This window comes from Nanorana parkeri, unplaced genomic scaffold, assembly GCF_000935625.1.
Source record: "Nanorana parkeri isolate BGI_ZX_2015 unplaced genomic scaffold, ASM93562v1 scaffold258, whole genome shotgun sequence".
Taxonomy (NCBI): Eukaryota; Metazoa; Chordata; class Amphibia; order Anura; family Dicroglossidae; genus Nanorana; species Nanorana parkeri.
Genome location: NW_017306526.1, coordinates 1,043,127 through 1,063,544, shown reverse-complemented (window position 1 = coordinate 1,063,544; position 20,418 = coordinate 1,043,127). Strand labels below are relative to the sequence as shown.

Sequence of the window (20,418 nt, the reverse complement as noted above, 5' to 3'; positions counted from 1 at the left end):
ACAACATTCATGTATTAAATTAAATAGGACGACCTGCCATTGAAGCTCCCACTCATATCTTAATGAGTTTATATTCTCTGTTGCCAAAAAAAGGTTTTGTTTCTATTTAGAGATGTTCCCTTTTTATTGTGACATCATGGAACTAGCCTAGATCTATTGTGGAACTGATGTGTACTGTATTTATAGCAGTCTATGCTCAGTTTTGTAAAGCAGGTGGTGTACTGAAGAGAGCCTAGGGCCACATCAGTGTGTACTGTGCCATGCTTGACAGCTAGAGTTGACACATGCATAGTAATTATAAATGTGGATATATACACACACACACACACACACACATACATACATACATACATAACATGCACACACACACACTTTTCTGTTTTTTTCACTTAAAGCAAATAAAATACACTTACAGCTCCCCTTGCTGAACTCTTTGAAACACTGCTTTCCTGTTCTGATTTAAAGGCATCAATACTTTGATTCATTAACCATTACTTTGCAAAAAGTAATACACTGCATGTGTTTTGGTTATACACTTGAATAATTCACAGCATTGCTAAAAACTTATGGAAGTTTAAAGAAAACTATGCTTCTGCATGAAACCTATAATATACAAAAATATTTGCTGCTGTAATCCGGAGTTGAGTTGCAGCACCTGAAAGAAGCACACATTCAGTTCTTCCATGAAATCATCACCCAACAGTTATTACCTTTTTTGTATCACTTACCACTCCTACTAGATTGTAAGCTCTCAGGAGCAGGGCCCTCCTACCTTCTGTACTGAAATTGCATTCACTGTATTGTCTCACTCAGTTTTGTAAAGCGCTGCACAAACTACCGTGTTTCCACGAAAGTAAGACCTACCCCGAAAATAAGACCTAGCACTATCTTCAGGGATTTCTGTAATATAAGACCTACCCCGAAAATAAGACCTAGTTCAGTGGTAGATCTCATATTACAGACATCCCTGAAGATAGTGCTAGCCCTCCATGCCCGCCCACCAAACCATTACTGAGCCGAGCTCTTCATCATCCTGTCTACAATGCATGCCGAGCACAGCCCGGGCCCCCCCCACACACTGCCAGAAGCCTTCCGATTGGCTGACAGTCACCCAGAGCAGCTCCCTGGATGGCATGAGAGCGCTAGCCGCAGCTCCCTCCCGCCCGCACGCCTGGCTCCCTGGACAGCTGCAGCCAGGTAAGACATCCCCCGAAAATAAGACCTAGTGTCTTTTTTCGTGGAAAAAAAAATATAAGACACTGTCTTATTTTCGGGGAAACACGGTATATACATCCTATGTAGTAATAGCATTACAATGTTAATGCCCTGTTAAGGAAACACTATGGGCACTGCACTGCTGCCTTGCCTGTCAGGAGTGCGCAAGAAAGGATAAAACCACTGTTGCTGAATTATGCAGAGTGCCTGAATGCAGACAAAAAAAAAAAAGCTTTTTTGACATTACAGGAACATGTGCAACACGGATTTAATCTACTGCCCATCTTTTCTTCTAAGGGATAGGCTAGTTCACAGTAATTCTCCCCTTACTCTAGAGTCCTCCACAGCCGGCAGTCCAGTCTTGTTTTATAGCTCTATAAGGGAAAGGGCACGTCTACAGGCTGCTATGGCATGGTTATAACCAGTCAACTTTTTTTGCCATCTGTCTCCCATTTGCTAGATTTCCCTTCACTTCATGTGCAATAACCATAACAGGAAGTGAGAGACAATCTCTCCAAAGTGACGGCAATCCCTGGTGGTAGGCAGGGTCATGTACTAATGACCCCATTGGAAGATTTCCCTCTTGTTCTGATAATGACCCAAAATTTTGAATTTTCTTTTCACCAGGACAAATAGTATGAATCTCCCTATTGTGGACTCAAGACGGCAATAAAAAAAACCTGAATGGTGTCCTAATCCCTCAGCTTTATCCAAAACTTAAACAAAAAAAAGTTTTGGAATGGAATGGAGTTTAAACTTCTATGTATTAGAAAAAAAAGATATGAATGTTTTATTTTCTTTCTATATTTATATGTGCAGAGGGAGAAGTAGTGGAAGCTGGGTGGGCACATGATTCACTATTTAGTGACAGACTATGACTACATAACTGTAGAGAAGAATTCCATTTGGTTGAGACTGCATGGGAGTAATGCACAGAGGGCACAGTACTGGATTGATGATCTCTGCAAGATGCTCCACAACTCGCCAAATATTATCTGCTTCATTTATCACCTTTTAAAGCACTTCACTCCCACATTAGAATAGCAGATACTTCATGGCCGAAATCTTGATGCTCCAACTGCACCTTTTACATGAGTGAAACTTTGCAGTTGACATAATGAATGTTTTATAAGCTGAACCTAGAATTGTCTTAGTGTAGTGCAAGCATTGTATAAGCATTTTTAATTGTTTCTGTTTTCACAAGTCATACATGAAATGTAATTGTTTAACTCTTAAAGGATTAGTCCACCCAAAACTGAGTTTTTTTGTAGATACTGGTGAATTAAACACATTACACTTTGTCTCCTTGGGACTTTTACTGAGATCTGCTTTTGAGTTCCAGTTTTTGAGTTTATAATTTATGTTCTGGATGGAGAATGCAACAGGAGGTGCCAAAAAATACAAAGGTGAGAAGTTCCAAGAGATCAGAAACGGTCAGGAATTATAGCAAGGGGACCTCATCTAGGATATTGAAAAAGTCAAAGGCAGACTCAACCACCAGGTTATGCATATATAGTTTTTTTGCTGTGAACAACCAGCTTCTGAAAGACCAGCTGCTCATTCACCCCAATGCTGAGCAGGTCTCCCATCTCCAAACAGCAGCCTCTAGTGGCTACCAGGAGCACCTTTATAAAAAAAACCAGAATGTAAATTGAGATCTACAGCAAATTAATCTATCCAATAATCCAACACATGCTGATGGCCTTCCTTTACTTTTTATGTGTTGCACACCTTACACCTATTTCATAAACTTTTGTTTATGAAAAAATGTTTTAATGATTTAAAGAGCTGCATTTATTTGTGCCTTTAACTTCTGTCTGGAGTTCAGCTTTAACTACAGCCATAGTAGGTCATATAGCCTGCTAAAGGGTCCAACAGCACCCAGTAGGATATAGCTGCCATATAATTTATCCAAATGGCAAGCAGTAAAAGGAACGTTCAGACTCCCAACTAGGGGGAGGATTTCCATTTTGGGCGCCTGTGGGCATACATGGAAATCTGTTTAGCCTGCATCGACGCCCTTGCCTGCTACTGAATCGGCCGGCTTTCAGATATGCAGAGAAGAATCCCGGCGCTGTGTAAGGCTGCCGTAAACGAATGCCTGCATCACAAGCGTTTTACAGGGTAGCCTTCCGCAGCATCAGGGGCCTTCCCCTGCATTTGTGGAAGCCGGCGGTTCTTGTAGGTGCCTGCTGGTCTTGGAGCAGGATGGTGCATGTGCAGAATGCATCCTACTTTCTATTGCCAGTGTTGTATCTTGACACCCAACCGGGAATTAGGCAGAGTAGGTACTTGCACAGTGTCCCTCTATGGAGGGTGCCTGTAGGCATGTGCCTACTCTGCCTAATGGTAAATCAGGCCCTGGTTCAATTGAAGATTATGAACGCATATATTATGTTGTATGTTTGTTTTACAATGTCAAGTCTCAGTAAATTTCTTAAAAAGAAATTGGGCGTGTCAGGGATCCCTATATTTTATTTTTTTGTGGCATATTATACAGTTACCTTGGCAAATAAGCTTCAACAATGGTGTTGGACGTCCCATTATACAAACCCCTTGCCATTTACAATTATCAGTGCTAATATTTCATTCAGATCTTTTCTTCTTTTTACTGTGTTTTTTCTTACCTCAGTTCTGTAGACCTACTGTCCTGGCCAAAAGTTTTGAGAAGGACACAGATATTTCCACAGTCTGCCTTCAGTGTTAAGATCTTGTTAGATGTTACTATGGTATACTAAAGTATAATTACAAGCATTTCATAAGTGTCAAATGTTTTTATTGACAATTGCATTAAGTTTATGAAAAGTCAATATTTGCAGTGTTAATCCTTCTTATTCAAGACCTTTGCCATTCGCCCTGGCATGCTGTCCATCAACTTCTGGGCCACATCCTGACTGATGGCAGGCCATGCTTGCATAATCAATGCTCGCAGTTTGTCAATTTGTGGGGGTGGTTTTTTTTTGTTCACCCGCCTCTTGTGGGTTGACCAAGTTCTCAATGGCATTGTTCGTCACCAAACTGTTCTTAAATGGTTATGGGAAGTTGCTCTTGGAGGATGTTTTTGTACCATTCTTTATTCATGGCTGTGTTCTTAGGCAAAATCGTGAGGGAGCCCACTCCCTTGGCTTAGAAGCAACCCCACACATGAATGGTCTCGGGATGCTTTACTGTTGGTATGACACAGGACTGATGGTAGCACTCACCTTTTCTTCTCTGGACAAGGTATTTTCCAGATGCCCCAATCGGAAAGGGGATTCATTAGAGAAAATGACTTTACCCCAGTCCTCAACAGTCCAATCCCTGTACCTTTTGCAGAATATCAGTCTGATGTTATTCCTGGAGAGAAGTGGCTTCTTTGCTGCCCTTCTTGACACCAGGCCATCCTCCAAAAGTCTTCTCTTCGCCTCGATGTGCGTGCAGATGCACTCACAGCTGCCTGCTGCCACTCCTGAGCAAGCTCTGCATGGGTGGTGCCCTGATCCCACAGCTGAATCAACTTCAGGAGACAGTCCCTGGTTGATTTAGGTGCAATCTTAGTAGCAGCAATATCCTTGCCTGTGAATCCCTTTTTTATGCAAAGCAATGATGACTGCACATGTTTCCTTGCAGGTAACCATGGTTAACATGATTTCAAGCACCACCCTTTTTAAAGCTTCAACGAGAGAATCACTGACATGTCAGCTGGTCCTTTTGTGGCAGGGCTGAAATGCAGGGGAAATAATTTTTGGGGGATTAAGTTCATTTTCATGGCAAAGAGGGCCTTTGCAATTGGATCTGATCACTCTTCATAACACTCTGGAGTATATGCAAATTGCCATCATACAAACTGAAGCAGCAGACCTTGTGGAAATATTTGTGTAATTCTCAACTTTTGGCCAGGACTGTATACACCACATCCTTAGGGCCATGTCATGTCAATTGCTAATGTCGGGGATTAACCGCGATTCTGTAGCTAGCGATTTATTTGCTAGCATCACTGCCGATTTCTGTTGCTGCTACAAGGTAAACTAGGGCTACATAATTGCGCTGGGGTGCTCTGCTAAAAATTCCATTTTGTTTCAGTTTACAGCTAAGCCACAGAGGTGAATACAGAGCGATTGCCACTGAGCTGAAATGCTGCTAAATTTGTTGTGCAATTGAGCTGCAAATTGCTGTATTCTGAAAAAAATAAGTGTAAAAACGTGAACGTTCCATACAAAACTTGTTTTTTCCCCCCACCCAATGAGATGGCTGCAAAAAATAGCCCATCTAACATGGTTCATATTGTTTTCTTGGCTGAATTGAAGAAAAAGTAAAATTGTTAACCTATCAATATATCATTTGGAACAAGCTGAGAGGTTGATTTTTCACATTTATTCAGACTATCTGCCACTTTAGTGAGATTTCTGCAAGTGGTTTGAAAGATGTTCTTTTAATTTTCATTTCACATCTTAATGATAAGCTGACAGATCTTTATGATGTGCTTATCAAAAGATAATTGAACCCCTAGAGCAATCTTAAGTACTTCCTTCAGTATCATGATTGCTCATTCATTGTGACATTATAGGTGCCCATACACTGCTCGATTCTCGTACGAGAATCGCGGGAAATCCCGCGATCGTACGAGAATCGAGCAGTGTGAACGGAGACGTGCGACCGTTTCTACTGTACGGTCGCACGTCTTCCGTCGAACCAGCATGTTCGAAAACCAGCCGGGAATCGTACGATTCTCGGCTGGTTAGAACGGTGCTCGGAAGACAAATGCTGAACGGGCCGGTGTGCGCACGCGCACACTGCCCGTTCAGCATTGCGGTCATCGGAAGCCCGCCCCTCAGGGGGGCGGGCTTGCGATGATCGAGAGTGCGATCTGCCTGTCCAAGATAGGCAGATCGTACGTTTTTTTTATCCCTTTACAACCATCGCAAGACTAAGGTCTTGCGATGGTTGTACAGTGTATGGCCACCTTATGACCCCACTTATTTTCTATATTATTATTGTGTGCATTGTTTTTAGTAGATTCAAACTTTTAAGTGTGATGGTCGTCTAATGCTGGAAAATTGTTCCTCAAACCTGTTTCTTGATTCAGTAGTCTAGCTACCAGCCAGACATGTTCAGTACGTGAACTTTAATTCATGCTTGGGAATTAATGATTTGTATTTCTGCGCACCCAGTCCTGAGATTAAGAAAACTTGCCCCATAGCACATGTCCTGCAGGATGGGGAGGCCTGATTTCACTTTCACTTACTGGTCTACTGCCCACCGCCACCCTGTAGTTACTGTGAAAGGAGAATCAGCACATTGGTGAGTTCATCTCAGTCTGCTTTCTCCTATGGGGATGTTTCTTGCACAACAGCACATCTAATTTGCTCCTTGTGTTGCTTCTCCCTCCCCATTTTTGAGTTCTGCTTTTCAGACTGTTCAGTAGACGGCTAGAGGCTGCTGCCTAGTCAAATTCAAGTACTTGGCCTGCTTGCATTTATAAAAATACATTTAAACATGACAATAATTTGTGTTTTTATGTCTGCCTGGAGTTATAGTTAAGCTGTTATACCTTTCCCACTGATGACTAGGTCCTATACTACTGCTATGTTTTGTTTTTTTTGTGAAGGGCAATAGAAATGGCTTTACAGCAACCCCATGCATGCATACTTGGCAGCTATCATGCATCCAGCTTTTGATTCCATTTACTTAATAATTATGCAGGTATCTTTTTTTTTAGTCAGTGTGGATCATGCAAAGGCCAGTAGTCATTTGAACAAGCTAACTTGGCAGTCATTTGTGTAAGACAGACGTGTGTGTGTGTGTGTGTGTGTGTGTGTGTGTGTGTGTGTGTGTGTGTATGTATGTGTTTACTTTTGTTTCAACAGGAAAAAGGGCACATATATTAATGAACAATCCAGCTTGCAATGTAAATTGATCATAATTAAGGCAAAGGTGCCCTGTCTGCAGGTCAAATGTATTTTAAAAAGAAAACGAAATTGATTCTGAGAATGAAAAGTTTTTTTTTGGCATTCTGACCTAATAGGATCCTAGCCGTGCAGTACTCCTTTTTGCAATGAAGATGGCATTGCAGGACTGAAGAGGCATTTGGCTTTACGTTTCAGTTTGTAAAGTTCAGGGGCATAAAGATCAAAGGAAATTTATTTCAGTGTTAGAGAGTCATCTTCAATTTCTTTTTCATTAATCAGTTCTGCAGCCATTCTGTTGAGAATAAAATTGGCACATCATCCTCAGAGTATTGCATAAACCCCAATCCCAAAGCAGACATTAAGCTTTAAGGGCCCACTAATATCTTTGCGTTGCAGCAACACATGGTAATGCACGTTATGCGTTGGCATTCATTTTAAGGGGCACCCCAACACATGCACTGCAGCGCACCACAATGTATTAACACAAATGAACAGTAATTTCGTTTTAGAACTTTGACTTTCATGTGCTCTACAGATAGTACTTACTAATCTGTATTATAGCGGCATCAAATATTACTGTGGTAACTTCTGTTTCTTACTGTTGGAAAGGTGGCACTTTTTTCCTTTAAAATGTTTCCCAATTGTCATTTTTGTCTGTGTACCCACAGACCAGAAAAGTTGAACCCCTGTCATTGCTGCAGCCTTGAACCTAATGTAAATGTAAACCTGTGATTTAGTTCACCTCTGCATTTTGATTTAAATAGAGACAGATAACCTAGTATGGGCTTGAAGCATGACCGGAGAGACTTTGGAAAGGGTATGAAGAAGAGTAGGTCTGAGCATAGTTGAGTCTATAACGTTGTTGCACTTTCTAAAGGTAGAAACTCAATGACGCACAATTAACTGACCACAACACAAGGAGATAATGGGCTACTTGGCTCATAACAGAGAAATGCCAGTCTGCAGTACAAAGAATGAATTTGGAATTAACTATATCTGTGCTTTTGGCTTTATGGGGTGCGACCACATACCTTTTTTGTATCTGACATACTCATCCAGCTGCCACCAATATTTTCGATTCAGGATGTAGCATAATGCTCAATTCACAAGGCTAACACACCAGAATAAGTGTGTTTAATGACATTTGAAAATTAAAGTCATGTGGCTGACGATCATGACTAGGCTGGTGTTAAAGGAGAACTATGGGGTTAAGTATTTTCCCCATAGTTCTCCTTAGGGTAACGGGAGGACACAAACTAGCGTCCTCCTGTCACCCTAGGCTCAGTATACCGCGAGCTGCTGCTCGCGGTATACTGAGACGCTGAAGCGGATCCCGACAATTGTGCCGGGATCCGCCCAGCTGCGTGACTGACAGCTGGCGCTGCCTATCTAGAGGCAGAGCCAGCTGTACCCGCTCCCTCCCCCGTCCGTTCCGCCAGTCAGCGCTGGCGGATCGGAGCGGGGAGGGGGGAATCCAGCCCCTCCCTTGTCACGGCAGAGAGCCGTGACAGGATCGAGAGGTGAGCCAACGCCGGTATGTGTCCGCTCACTTCCCAATCTACTGAGCCGACCTGTGACAGTCTCATTGTCACAGGTCGGCTAGAACTATGAGGTGAGTGAAAAGCACTCACCTCATAGTTCTCCTTTTAAAGCTTAGTAAATTGAGCCCTTGTGACATATGAATAAACTTAGGAATTTAAGGGGGCTTCTATACAAAACTTTGGCAGTGTGCACGGTTGTTTGACTATAAAACGCGTACCCTTGTGTAATCACTTCTATGATGTAGTAGATGTTATGGGTCCCAACACATATATATCTCGTGTATGTATGTATGTATGTATGTATATATATATATATATATATATATATATTTACACACTGTATATGCTTCGAACAATATCCACAGTTTTTTCTTGGTCACAGATTCACATGACACATATAAAGGAGTATGAAATACTCTTTTATAAAGATAAATGCACTCCCTATATTTTTTTCTTCAGTGTAGTGTTCCCCTTACAAACTCTAGCACAGCAGTACATTTTAGCGCGTAATCACGTGTGTAGCAATGCTTCATATGAATCCTTGACCCTTTGTTCAAATAATTTCTTGTGATCTTTTATTTTAGATACAAAATGGAAACGTGCTCGCTATGAAATAGTTTTTTTCTTAGCTAGGTTCAGATGAGCCACAGTGTTTAAGTGTAGTTGTAGAATCCCTTGATTAGTTTTGGCTGATATTTTTGTGCTATGATTTTTTTAACATATTAAAATCAGTACTTTTTTGCTATGAATACTTAAATGAAGCTATTTTATTCCCTCCAAGGCAAAACTCTAGGGGTAGGTCTGGACAGTGGATAAATTTAAAGGACTGGTGGTTTTGAGCCAAGGCAGAATGGTGGACCCTAGTGCAGTGACATAACCTCTGTTTAAGTTAAACATTTAGTCATACATTTTGAAATTCCACTGCACACGATTGAATGTTTACTGTACCTGGTACATATGCCAAGACTGTACACTTCACTGTGCATGTACAATAAGAAAGGGCTAAGTCTTCTACCAAACTGTACCTGCTAGTATGTTCTACTGTCTTGGGTTCTGCCACCAGCTTTTTGGGTTCTGCGGTTGTGCGGCCAGCTTTTCTTCTTTATGTATGGGCACATTTTAATGTTTTGCAAATTAAATGGTTGTCAACAAGTTGGTCAATCATTCAACAAAGCAGTATTAAAATTGCCCATGTGGTTATGTCTTGGTAAAATCTATTCTACTGTCTACCCGCCTAACTGTTTTTGATGTTTTTTTACTTTGAATGCATTTATTTTACTACAAAACTTGCTTTGGGGATTGTAGCCATGAATGTCACATGATTTGGTTTCAAAATGCTCCTGACCTTCATTAGTGTTGTGCTGTATACATCATATATTGACTTTTGCACTAATATGGCACATTTTCATTTTTGTGACTTTTAGCATGCTAATCACATCACATGCAAGCCATGGCATCCAGTATATCCACCACAGCTATGACAGTTGAATCTTCTGATCCTTCACAGTAAAGTTTTGCTTTGCATATGTGACCAGTCTACAAGCAGTTCTGTCAGCTTGTTCTTTCTTCCAGATCTTTTATTAACAATGGTTTCACTTAAAGTGACATTAAACCCTCAGATTTTTTAACATAAAACAATACTGTAATATGTGCCTTACTGTAATCCATGGTTGTCTCCCTTCTCTTTGCTGCTCTTCCTTTTTAAATCCATATCTCTTCTCATGCTGGACAGAACTTCTGTTTTGCAGCAGACTGCATTGTCTCTGAAATGGATACATGGTGTCTGTGTGTAGGTTCACAACCTGAGCCAGCACTACAGGAAGAGGCACTCAGCTGCAAAGGGAAGTTCTCCCCCAGCTTGAGAAGAGATACACATTTATAAGGAAGAGCAGCAAAGAGAAGGGAAACTATCATGGATTACAGTAAGGCACACATTACAGTATTGTTATGTCAAAAAATCTGAGGGTTTAAGGTCACTTTTAAGCTTTTTCTTAAATCCAGAAATTGCTTGCAGGAAGCAACTAGATATGTTGGAGCCTTTCCCTGCTTTCTAAGGCCTTGTACATATGGGCTTCCACTTCTATAAAATGTGTGCAGCAAGTTTTGAGCAACTTGGCTAAATACAGTTTGTGGATTTTAATCACAAATCATAGGAGCACTGGTTGTCTTAATCATTCAGAAGTGCTGTAGCATACCTATGCAGTAGGTTTCCTTGTACGTGCTAGCTGCAACTGACTTTCAGACAGGTAAGGCTTTCTCGAATCTTCCTGCACAAGGGCATGTACATAGGTGTATCTATGTGATGCCACACGAACACACGTGTAATGAGCTGTTTTGACATTTTGGGTGGGGGAGACAACCTCATGAGAATGAGTTAGCCATTTTTGAATGACAGTCATGCATATTTCCTGGCTGGCTCCACTTGCAAGCTCTTTTTATTTTGTTTGCCTTTTGCTTCAGGAATTAAATGTCAGAGTTTGGCATAGATCATTCTTGCCTATTGGGACCAGTAGTGTTGCATATCTAATTTTCTATATGGTGTAATTTTCTTAATGTTGAGCACTGTTTGTAGATCTGTAAGTTTATTGTTTAATATTATTTATAGTATTTTTGTGATTTGATTATATTTTTTTTTTTTTTGCTTTATTACGTCCAAAATGCACTTTATTTTGGTAGATTGGGTAATAAAACAAAAGCATTGCACTTTTTATTTTTGTGGTTCATTATGTCATCCATATGCTAATGAGTCTTCATCTTTCAGATTTCCTTTGACCTGGCAGAATACACTGCAGATGTTGATGGTGTAGGTACTTTGCGCCTTCTTGATGCAGTGAAGACCTGTGGCCTTATTGAGTCGGTAAAGTTCTATCAAGCCTCAACCAGTGAACTGTATGGAAAAGTGCAGGAAATCCCCCAGAAGGAAACAACACCATTTTACCCTCGATCTCCATATGGTTAGTGTATATGTTCTGCCATAAGTGGGAAGATTACACAGGGCATATACCAAAAGGTTAACGGAGCTTAGATTATTGCACAAGCTGTGTACTGTATGTCATCTTTACAGCGTCTTACCTCTTATATTCTTTTTGCATATATGTAACTTAAAGTTTTTTCTTCATATAAATTGCAATGTCACCAGCTTGGATGTTAATAGCACTTGGAATAGTTCTCAAGTCTAAAGAGTATTACCCCTACAAAAGTAGGATTTTATTTAATTTATAAGTTGCCAAGTAGATGTATTCTAATTTTAAAGTGTTTTTACATTTGCAGCCAAATAGGAATAACACCTAGTTTATATTTGTTATATGTTCCTGTTCCCATAGCTTTAAAAAAAAAATTGTGGTTTACCTTTTTGGTGCGTTTTATTTGAAAATCCTACCTAGCTTCCCCCCTATGTAATGCCAAGAGACTGTGGAGTTAATGGTTTATATAATTAACTCTGCCTGTACTGTGCTGACCGGTCTCATTTATCCATTGTAAATTAGATTTAAACACTGTCCTGTCCTAACCAATGCTTTAAAGATATAAAAGCGTGTGTTCTGCATTGTATGTTAAAGTTGAACCCCGGGCACAAAAACTTTCTTTTAAATATACTCTTCAATAGTCACAAAGGATATAAATCTATCTTGTGTGCACCAAATGCCTTGGTAAACTCAGTTATCTTTAACATAATTGGTGTTCTACAGCCTGAGCAGTGAGCATAGCTGTGGGAGGGACACCATAGGCTGCCTTCAGAAAATTATAGGTGTGTGGAAACAAGACCAGTCACCCTGCACAAGTAAATGGAGCAGCAGTGTTAGGTTTTCATTATAGTAAACTCCTGCACAAAGGAAAAATCCAGAGAAAATACACACAGCACGCCATTATTTAAGTAAGAATACATATGCTTCTATTTAGACATCCCAGAGTTCATCTTTAATGAGGGGTAACTCGCTCTGTCCTTCTGAAATTCTTCAGAATAGCTTGCAATCCTGTGTATATTCCTGCTCACAAGAAACTGGCGTAGAGGTGAGTATTTTCATTAGCGATCAAAAAAAATTGAATCGATCAAAAAGATTAACGATTAATCGAGAAATTAATTGTGAATTTGCACAGCCCTAATATATATATATATATATATATGTGTGTATGTGTATATATCAATATTTTTTTCCTCCCAAAAAAGTATACACATTTTAAGAGAGGAAAAAACTGTTTAAAATTGTAATGCTCAATATATACCGATAACAGAAGACGAATAAAGTGCCGTTTTGACTTCTGCAATTACAACAGGTGTTCAAAGTGGTTACCATCAGCGTCCAGACACTTCTGATTATGGCGAACTATTGCTTGAGGAACGTTGACCAAAGTGTCCTTGTATTCGATCAGGGTCCTCTTGAGTGCATGTAATCTTGGGATAAAACTTTCCATTTTGCTTTTTTAAGAATGCATTGTATGCTTGTTCTGCTAACTCCTGTCCCAAGTGCACATTGCTTGGTAGGCTTATGTGGTGAGCGTGTAAACAGTTCCAACACCATAGCAGACAAAGCAGGACTTTGACGCGAGGACTCCTGGGTCGTCCCTTGTGCACATCACACAGAGTAACATGCATCTCAAACTTATCACAAATGCGTACAATTGTTAGAGGTGTTGGAGGTTCTGTTGCATTTTCACTCCTGCATTGCCGTACTTCCACAACATTCTCTAATTTCAGATACCACTTTAAAACGAACTTGCGCTCCTCAAGCGACAACTGTGCTTCCGTCATTTTCTTTGACTGTCCTGTCTGTCACATTGTAATGCTAGCATTCATTTGATTAACGCATCATGTGAATGAACGTCATACTACACATTGCTACCGTAATTCAATTTAACTTCGATAAGTAATATAGATATCATATCTTAAAATGTGTATACATGTTTTTGGCACCGCCTGCAAAAGTGGAATTACACTTAAAAACAAAAACCTTTAAATGTTTTACTTGGTTTTTTGTCTTTCAGGTGCAGCAAAACTGTACGCTTACTGGATTGTGGTTAATTTTAGGGAAGCTTATAACCTGTTTGCAGTCAATGGTATTCTCTTCAACCATGAGAGTCCTCGCAGAGGTTAGAAAATATATTTAAATACTTAAAGAAAAAAAAATCCATTTGTATTTAACTGTTGTAGACATGCCTAATGTAAAACTGTACAAATATTAATCATGCAGGACACAGGCTGATTCCTAGACAGCAGAGTCATATACAGATATCTTTAGGTGATTGGACACTGGAAAACTAATCGGCTGTGAAATCCCTCTTCCTCTAATTTCCTCTAAATTTCTTCTAGCTGCACTTTAGCTACTGTGGCTATTCTCTTGCAGCTTCTTGATTTGGTGCCTCTTGTCATCGAGCCTCTGAGACCGGACCTGGATACCGCCATATGGAAGACAGGGAGGCTTCTTTAATGTTGCTCCAGGCACTGGATCCTGTTAGGTGCTCACTGGGTCCCAGAGATTGACTGCACTGCCCTATTGTGCCATGTGGAGCCTCTTTGTGGTTTTATCTCCATGTTTTTGGGGATGCAGGATGCAGAGAGGTTGCGGCACTTTAAATCCGTAGTTGTGTTTTTTTTTTTTTTGCTCCAACACTTTATTTTGTACGCACCAGTGAGGTGGCCTTGTTTGTGTTGGTACCTTTTTCCCTGTTGCTATGGGTAATCTTGCTCATACATGCTGGGCTCTTGGAAAGTCTATGCGCTGCCCATGCACCTGTTGCATGACTCAGCTTGTCTGTTTTGGCTGCGTGCTTCCAGACACAGCTTTCCGCACTGCTCCAGGTACTTGCAGCCTTTGATCCTGAGACACAGGAGGGCTTAAAGTAGAACTATGAGGTGAGTGATTTTCCCTCATCCTCATAGTTGGAGCCGACCTGTGACAAAGAAGCTATCGCACGTCGGCTCAATCGATTAGGAAGTGAGCAAAAACATGCACCGATCTGCTCACTTCCCGATCGTCTCCTGCAGGGATTCCCCCCGATCCTCCAGCGCTGAGTGGAGGAACGAATGGGGGAAGGGGCGGGCACAGCTGGTTCTGCCTCTAGATAGACAGAGCCAGCTGCCACTCAAGCAGCTGGGTGGATCTCTACAGTATTGTCGGGATCCGTCCCTGCTGCGGCGCTCAGTATATCGCGGGCAATAGCCCACGATATCCTAAGCTTTGGGTCACGGGAGGAGGTTAGTACATGTCCTTCCTTGATCCAAAGAAACTGGGTTTATTACCTACCTGTAAAATAATTTTCTTGGAGTACAGTACATAGTATTCTCCCCTCTGTATCTGGGTTGAAAAAACAAAACTGAGGATTGCTGGGAGTGAGGAGATATATAGATATAATTGGAACACAGTTCTGTCCAATTACCTGAAGGTATCTGCATATAAGTTAGCCCTTGTCCTTTTACTGTACTCCAAGAAAAAGATTTTACTGTCTGAGCCACTAACTAAACTCCTGTCTGCCCCTGATTGTGTACCCCTTTTATGGGTTCCCAAAAACAAACAGCATTTGTACATTTAGCGTACTGTCAGCACTCAGCTTTTTCACCCAGCAGCAGGCTGTCACAGCAGAGAAATTCAGAGTACTGAACATTAGTCAGCTCACATATAAATGGCCTGTGGACATCTGAGATTTAATGAGGTCTGACTGCGAGTTAAGTAGAACCTAGGAATTGAGGCCTTTCCTGCTCAAAGCTCTACAAATCTTCCATGACTTGGAACGGGACTTTTTAAGATTGTGACAAAACAAATTTTCCTCCATATCAGACACAATCCCTGGAGCCCTTCAGCATGAGAGATCTAGATATATATGCACAATGGCTACTACCAACCTGTATTGTTTGTTCTTGCTTTTGGTTTGTAAAGGATGCTGTATGGTTAATGTTTAACACAGTACAATTTTAAAGTTGTTTTTTTATTTGATAGCCAGCACTGATTTACGGAATACCAGAAATAAATGGCGGTTACTAAGAATATTTTGAGGAGGGGTAGGTTCTATTAAACAGTGCATGTATTCAGGGAAATGTGAGATAACTTGTTTAGAAGTGGTTCATAATAGTATCTATTGATGTAAGGGATGGAAACACCCTACCTTGGTGTGTGGACCAGTCCTAGTTCACAAGATGTCAAGATGCTTAGCATAAGGAAGTCCTTGGTGCCAGCTTCAAGTGGGTATTGGAAAACAATTGCTTCAGTGTTGTAGGTAACCAGTATTTCTTCCTTTACAGGTTCTCCAAAACAATGAATACTTGTCCTCTATCTGTAATGAACAGCAGAGTTGCTTAAATCCCTTATATAATGCTGAATGCCCTCTGTTTCACAACCAGCCTCTGCAGTAGACACACCCTAATGGCTTTCCCCATGAGATAAGAGGCTGGCAGGAGCATGCACACAGACAAAAATCAGACAAAATCATACACGCATTCCAAAAGCAGGCAGAGACAGTGTGGGAAACAAAGCAAACCACATTATATTCTACTTCAAAATTAAATCATCCTTCACAATTAAATCATTCTTCAGAGCTCTGTGGAATACAATCCACTGATTTATACTGTGTGCTGTATTAAGATATGTTTAAGGTTAGATGTTTTTCATTTAATTAAAATCAATAAGAAATTAAAAGCATCTTGTAAAAGTGAAAATTTTTTTTTTTTTTAGAAGGTGTAGTGCTCTTTATATCCCTATGAAAAAACATTACAACTCTTTGCAGTAGTTGTGCCGATTACATATAACTTGTAAATGTTAACATTCTCTAACTGCTAAGGTTTTGTTTTTTTTAAGCATAAAACCTATTATATACAGTAAATGCGTTCCTTACTTAATGACTCATAAGTCATTGTGGGTGATATTTGTAAAAAATACCTGAAATGTTTGCTACTGAAGGGCAAAGGGAAAAGACTTGCGTTTCCAGTGGAAAGGTCTAATTTATTCTTCTCCTGCTCCATTTTAAAGCTAGCAATACACTGCTCTAATTGTGCCCAAATCCTGCTAAATCAGACCAAATTTAAGTTGTAGTTGGCTCTGTCAGCACCACCCATCAACAAAAGTCAAGTTAAAAATTGAGCCTGGTGGAAAATTTTCAGCCATACAGTGACTACATCCTATCAGGTGCAGTCATTGTTTGGGTAACCAGGCCGCCAGCGGTGCCACAGCTGTTTGAATATAACATTCATCAGGGGAGAAATCCTCCAACCATGCAGTTTATCGTGGATAAGGGGAATCAAGGGGATTTTCTACCATTCAGCCATCTACTGACGAGAGAACATCTATACTTTTATGGCTCGCTCAACTATTATTCCTTTTTGTTTACTTTATAAATAGTGAATCAGAAAAAAAGCAAAGAGCTGAAGAAAAAGTGTGATCCATGTTTTAATTCAGCTTCCTTCCCTCTTCCTTAAAGGAGAACTATGGGGTCAGGGCTTTTCCCCATATTTCTCCTTAGGGTCACGGGAGAACACAAGCTAGCGTTCTCCCGTGACCCAAAGCTCAGTATACCGCGAGCTACAGCTCGCACTGTACTGAGACGCCCTAGCCGGAACGGATCCCGACAATACAGCTGGCTTTGCCTATCCAGAGGAAGAGCCAGCTGTGCCCGCCCCCTCCCCAGTCCGTTGAGCCAGTCAGCGTTGGATGATCGGACAGGGGAGGGGGGGGAATCCCTGCGGGGAGCCGTGAGTGAAAGTTACGGCTCTCTGCAGGGATAGATCAAGAAGTGAGCGAGCGACGTTATGTGTTCGCTCACTTCCCTATCTACTGAGCCAACCTGTGACAGTTTCATTGTCACAGGTCGGCTTAGATTATGAGGCTGAGTGAAAATCACTCGCCTCATAGTTCTCCTTTTAATTTCTTTCTTCTCTCCTAAGTTTCCTTCTACATGTTTTCCATTTCTCTTCCATTCAAAGTTTAACTTTTTAAATCTCTCTGCAATCAATCTTTGCAATAACAATTAACGGTTTACTGCAAAGATTTATGAGTTTAACTTTTTATCACCTAGGATTTGAGCGCTTAAATGCAAAATAATAGCCAGGACAAAAGCAGTGATGCCTCTTTTCATGTGGGCAATTTTTTTGTGACACATTTGAGCAGATCTTGGATACTAATCTTCCGGTGCAAGCCCATCCTCAAGCATATTACCTGTATTTAGCATAAAGGTGCTAAAACTATATGCATAATACGATATGCAGCCAGTGATGTTTAAATATTTTGATCAAAACAGAGACCTAATTGCCAAATATATGGTATAGCAACATGCCAGCGTCAAGATACCTCTTTACATTGTGAACTCTTGATTTATTTATGGATATAATGTACATCCCAATTTAGATAGACTAGAGTAGACCTATCAAAAAGGCACATATACCAAGAGGTTAACATCGTCCCAAAGATGCAAAAAGAATAAGGGCAGCTCCTCTTCAGCAACCAGATCATAGCTGTGAGTTGAGCTTCCCATCTACCTTCTATATAGTGCATTGTCCATTTATTTCTATGAAAGATCCACATACCAACCATGAATTCATTTACCAACACCTATTTAATGCTTGTAGGCATATATGGAATTTACACTTAGGGGCTAGGGGGTTGCTGTCATGATTGACTATGAATAAACTGTGTGTGTATTTTGTACATCTATATGTTTTATAAACTTGCAGCTGTAGGACACGGGTTCAAAATCCCACTTGGGGCACTTTGCGTGGAGCTCGTGCTTTCTGCTTGTTTGTGTGGAATTCTTCTAGTTGCTTAGGTTTCTTCCCAAAGTCAAGAAAAACATACTTGTTGGGTAATTGACTTTCTGGCAAATTGATCCTAGTTATGTGTGTGAGTGTGGTAGGAACATAACATTTTCAGCTTCTATAAAGCACTGTGCGATCTATCTGTGCTGTAGAAGTAGACTAAATTAATGGAAAGGTGTGTTGGAATATAATTTTAAAAATGGTTTGGGCTTTAACCACTTCAAGACCAGGTGTTTAGACCCTCTTCCTGGCCAGGCCATTTTTCAGCGCTGCGGTACTTTGACTGACGTTTATTCCGTCATGCAACGCTGTACTGAAATAAATTTTATACCATTTTTTGGGGACAGATTGAGCTTTCTTTTGGTGGTATTTAAACACCACTGGGGGGTTTTTATTTTTTACTATAATTAGGAAAAATTACAGAACATTTTGGAAAAAAAATTTTTTTACATTGTTAGGAAACATTTATTATTACCCAGTTTTTTGGTAAAATATAAAAGACGAGGTCACGTCGGGTAAATAGACACCAAACATGTCAAGCTTTAAAATTGCGCGCACCCACGAAATCGCAGAAAACTACCCAAAATTGGCCACAGGCGACACTTTAAAAGCTTTTACCGCTCATCAGTTTAGTGTTATCAGTGATTGATGGCCCGAGACTTATTGCTCTCACTGCGACGTTTGCGGCAACATGTGCAGGTTGCCGTGAAATGGGCGCAATCGTCTTTTTTGCACGTATGCGCCCCCGACGCATGCTTGTATGTATGGGTGGGGACTTAAAAAAGAATAAAAAAACAAAAAACATTTTTATGTGTAACTTTACATTTTTTGGGGTAGGGGGACTTAATTTTTTTTCCCTTTTTTACTAAACTTTATTTCTATCACATACGGGGCTAATAAAAAACCCCTATGTGATAGCAAAATATGTGACAGGTCCTCTTTATGGAGACATCAGGGGTCTCCAAGACCCCTAATGTCACCTAGGACCCCCCAAAAGAAGCTGATGAAGCACAGATCTGCTCCATCAGCTTCTTTGCAGCTTCTGAAGCTTGTATGGTAACTTGTATCGCTTGTATGGTAACAGGCATCGCTGCCCGTTTTTAAATTGCGCCCGTTTCCCGCTCGTGGTTGCGAGGGGGCATGTCTGAGCGGACGTCTAAAGACGCCCGCTCAGATCTAGAGAGCTCCGGGCCGGCCGTTTTTTTTTACTACGGCCGGCCCGGAAGTGGTTAATATTGGACCCTCGCTGTTGATGTGTGTATGCAGTCATGGCCAAAAATATTGGCACCCCTGCATTTCTGTCAGCTAATGCACCACTTCTTGCAGAAAATTGTTGCAATTACAAATGTTTAGGCATTCTCATGTTTGTCTTTTGTTTGTATTGGTATGACACAAAGTGGAGAAAAAGGCCAAATCTGACGCATTCCACGCAAAACTCCAAAAATGGACTTGACAGAATTATCGACACCTTCTCCAAATTGCAAGAAATAATTGCATTTCCAAGTTTTTGTGGAAAAGTATGGACAATCTCAAGGTTACAAGTCTCTCTCCAGAGATCCTAATGTTCCTGTGTCCACGTGGATGTTACTTTGACATGTACCAACTACCTAAACATTATTGCTGACTAGGGCTGAAACAACTAATCGATTTAAATGAATTATAATTCATAATGAGAATCGTCAACGATTCTCATGATCGATTACTTGATTTTCGATTAGTTGAATCCCCTGCCACCACTCTGCCCCTCCATTCTCCTTACTGCTGGTGCCGGCTGCAGCAGTCTGTGTCTCTTTAAATCCACGCTACTTTACTTGCCTATATCGGCAGAGGCAGCGGGGACACAGACCAGTGGGGAGGAGAGACTGCGGTGACTCTGCATTCCTTCGATGTCCTCTCGCCCCATTCCTCCTCTGCCCACCCCAACTCTCCGCTGCCCACTCCATCATCTGCTGCCCAGTTTCCTTCTCTGCTCCCCCCATGCCCCTGCTGCTCCCCCCCCCCCCCGTGCCCCCCCTGCCGCAGGGGGGATAATGGGGGGGGC

The 20,418-nt window shown here is 41.0% G+C and overlaps 1 protein-coding gene across 1 annotated transcript in view; it reads left to right on the top strand.

The window, feature by feature from the left end:
• Window positions 1-20,418, top strand: part of GMDS (GDP-mannose 4,6-dehydratase) — a 506,617-nt gene that overhangs the window by 154,597 nt on the left and 331,602 nt on the right. The window contains exons 6-7 of the mRNA XM_018556927.1: window positions 11,406-11,598; window positions 13,625-13,729. Coding sequence (XP_018412429.1) covers window positions 11,406-11,598; window positions 13,625-13,729 — 298 coding nt within the window. The remainder of the gene's footprint in view (window positions 1-11,405; window positions 11,599-13,624; window positions 13,730-20,418) is intronic.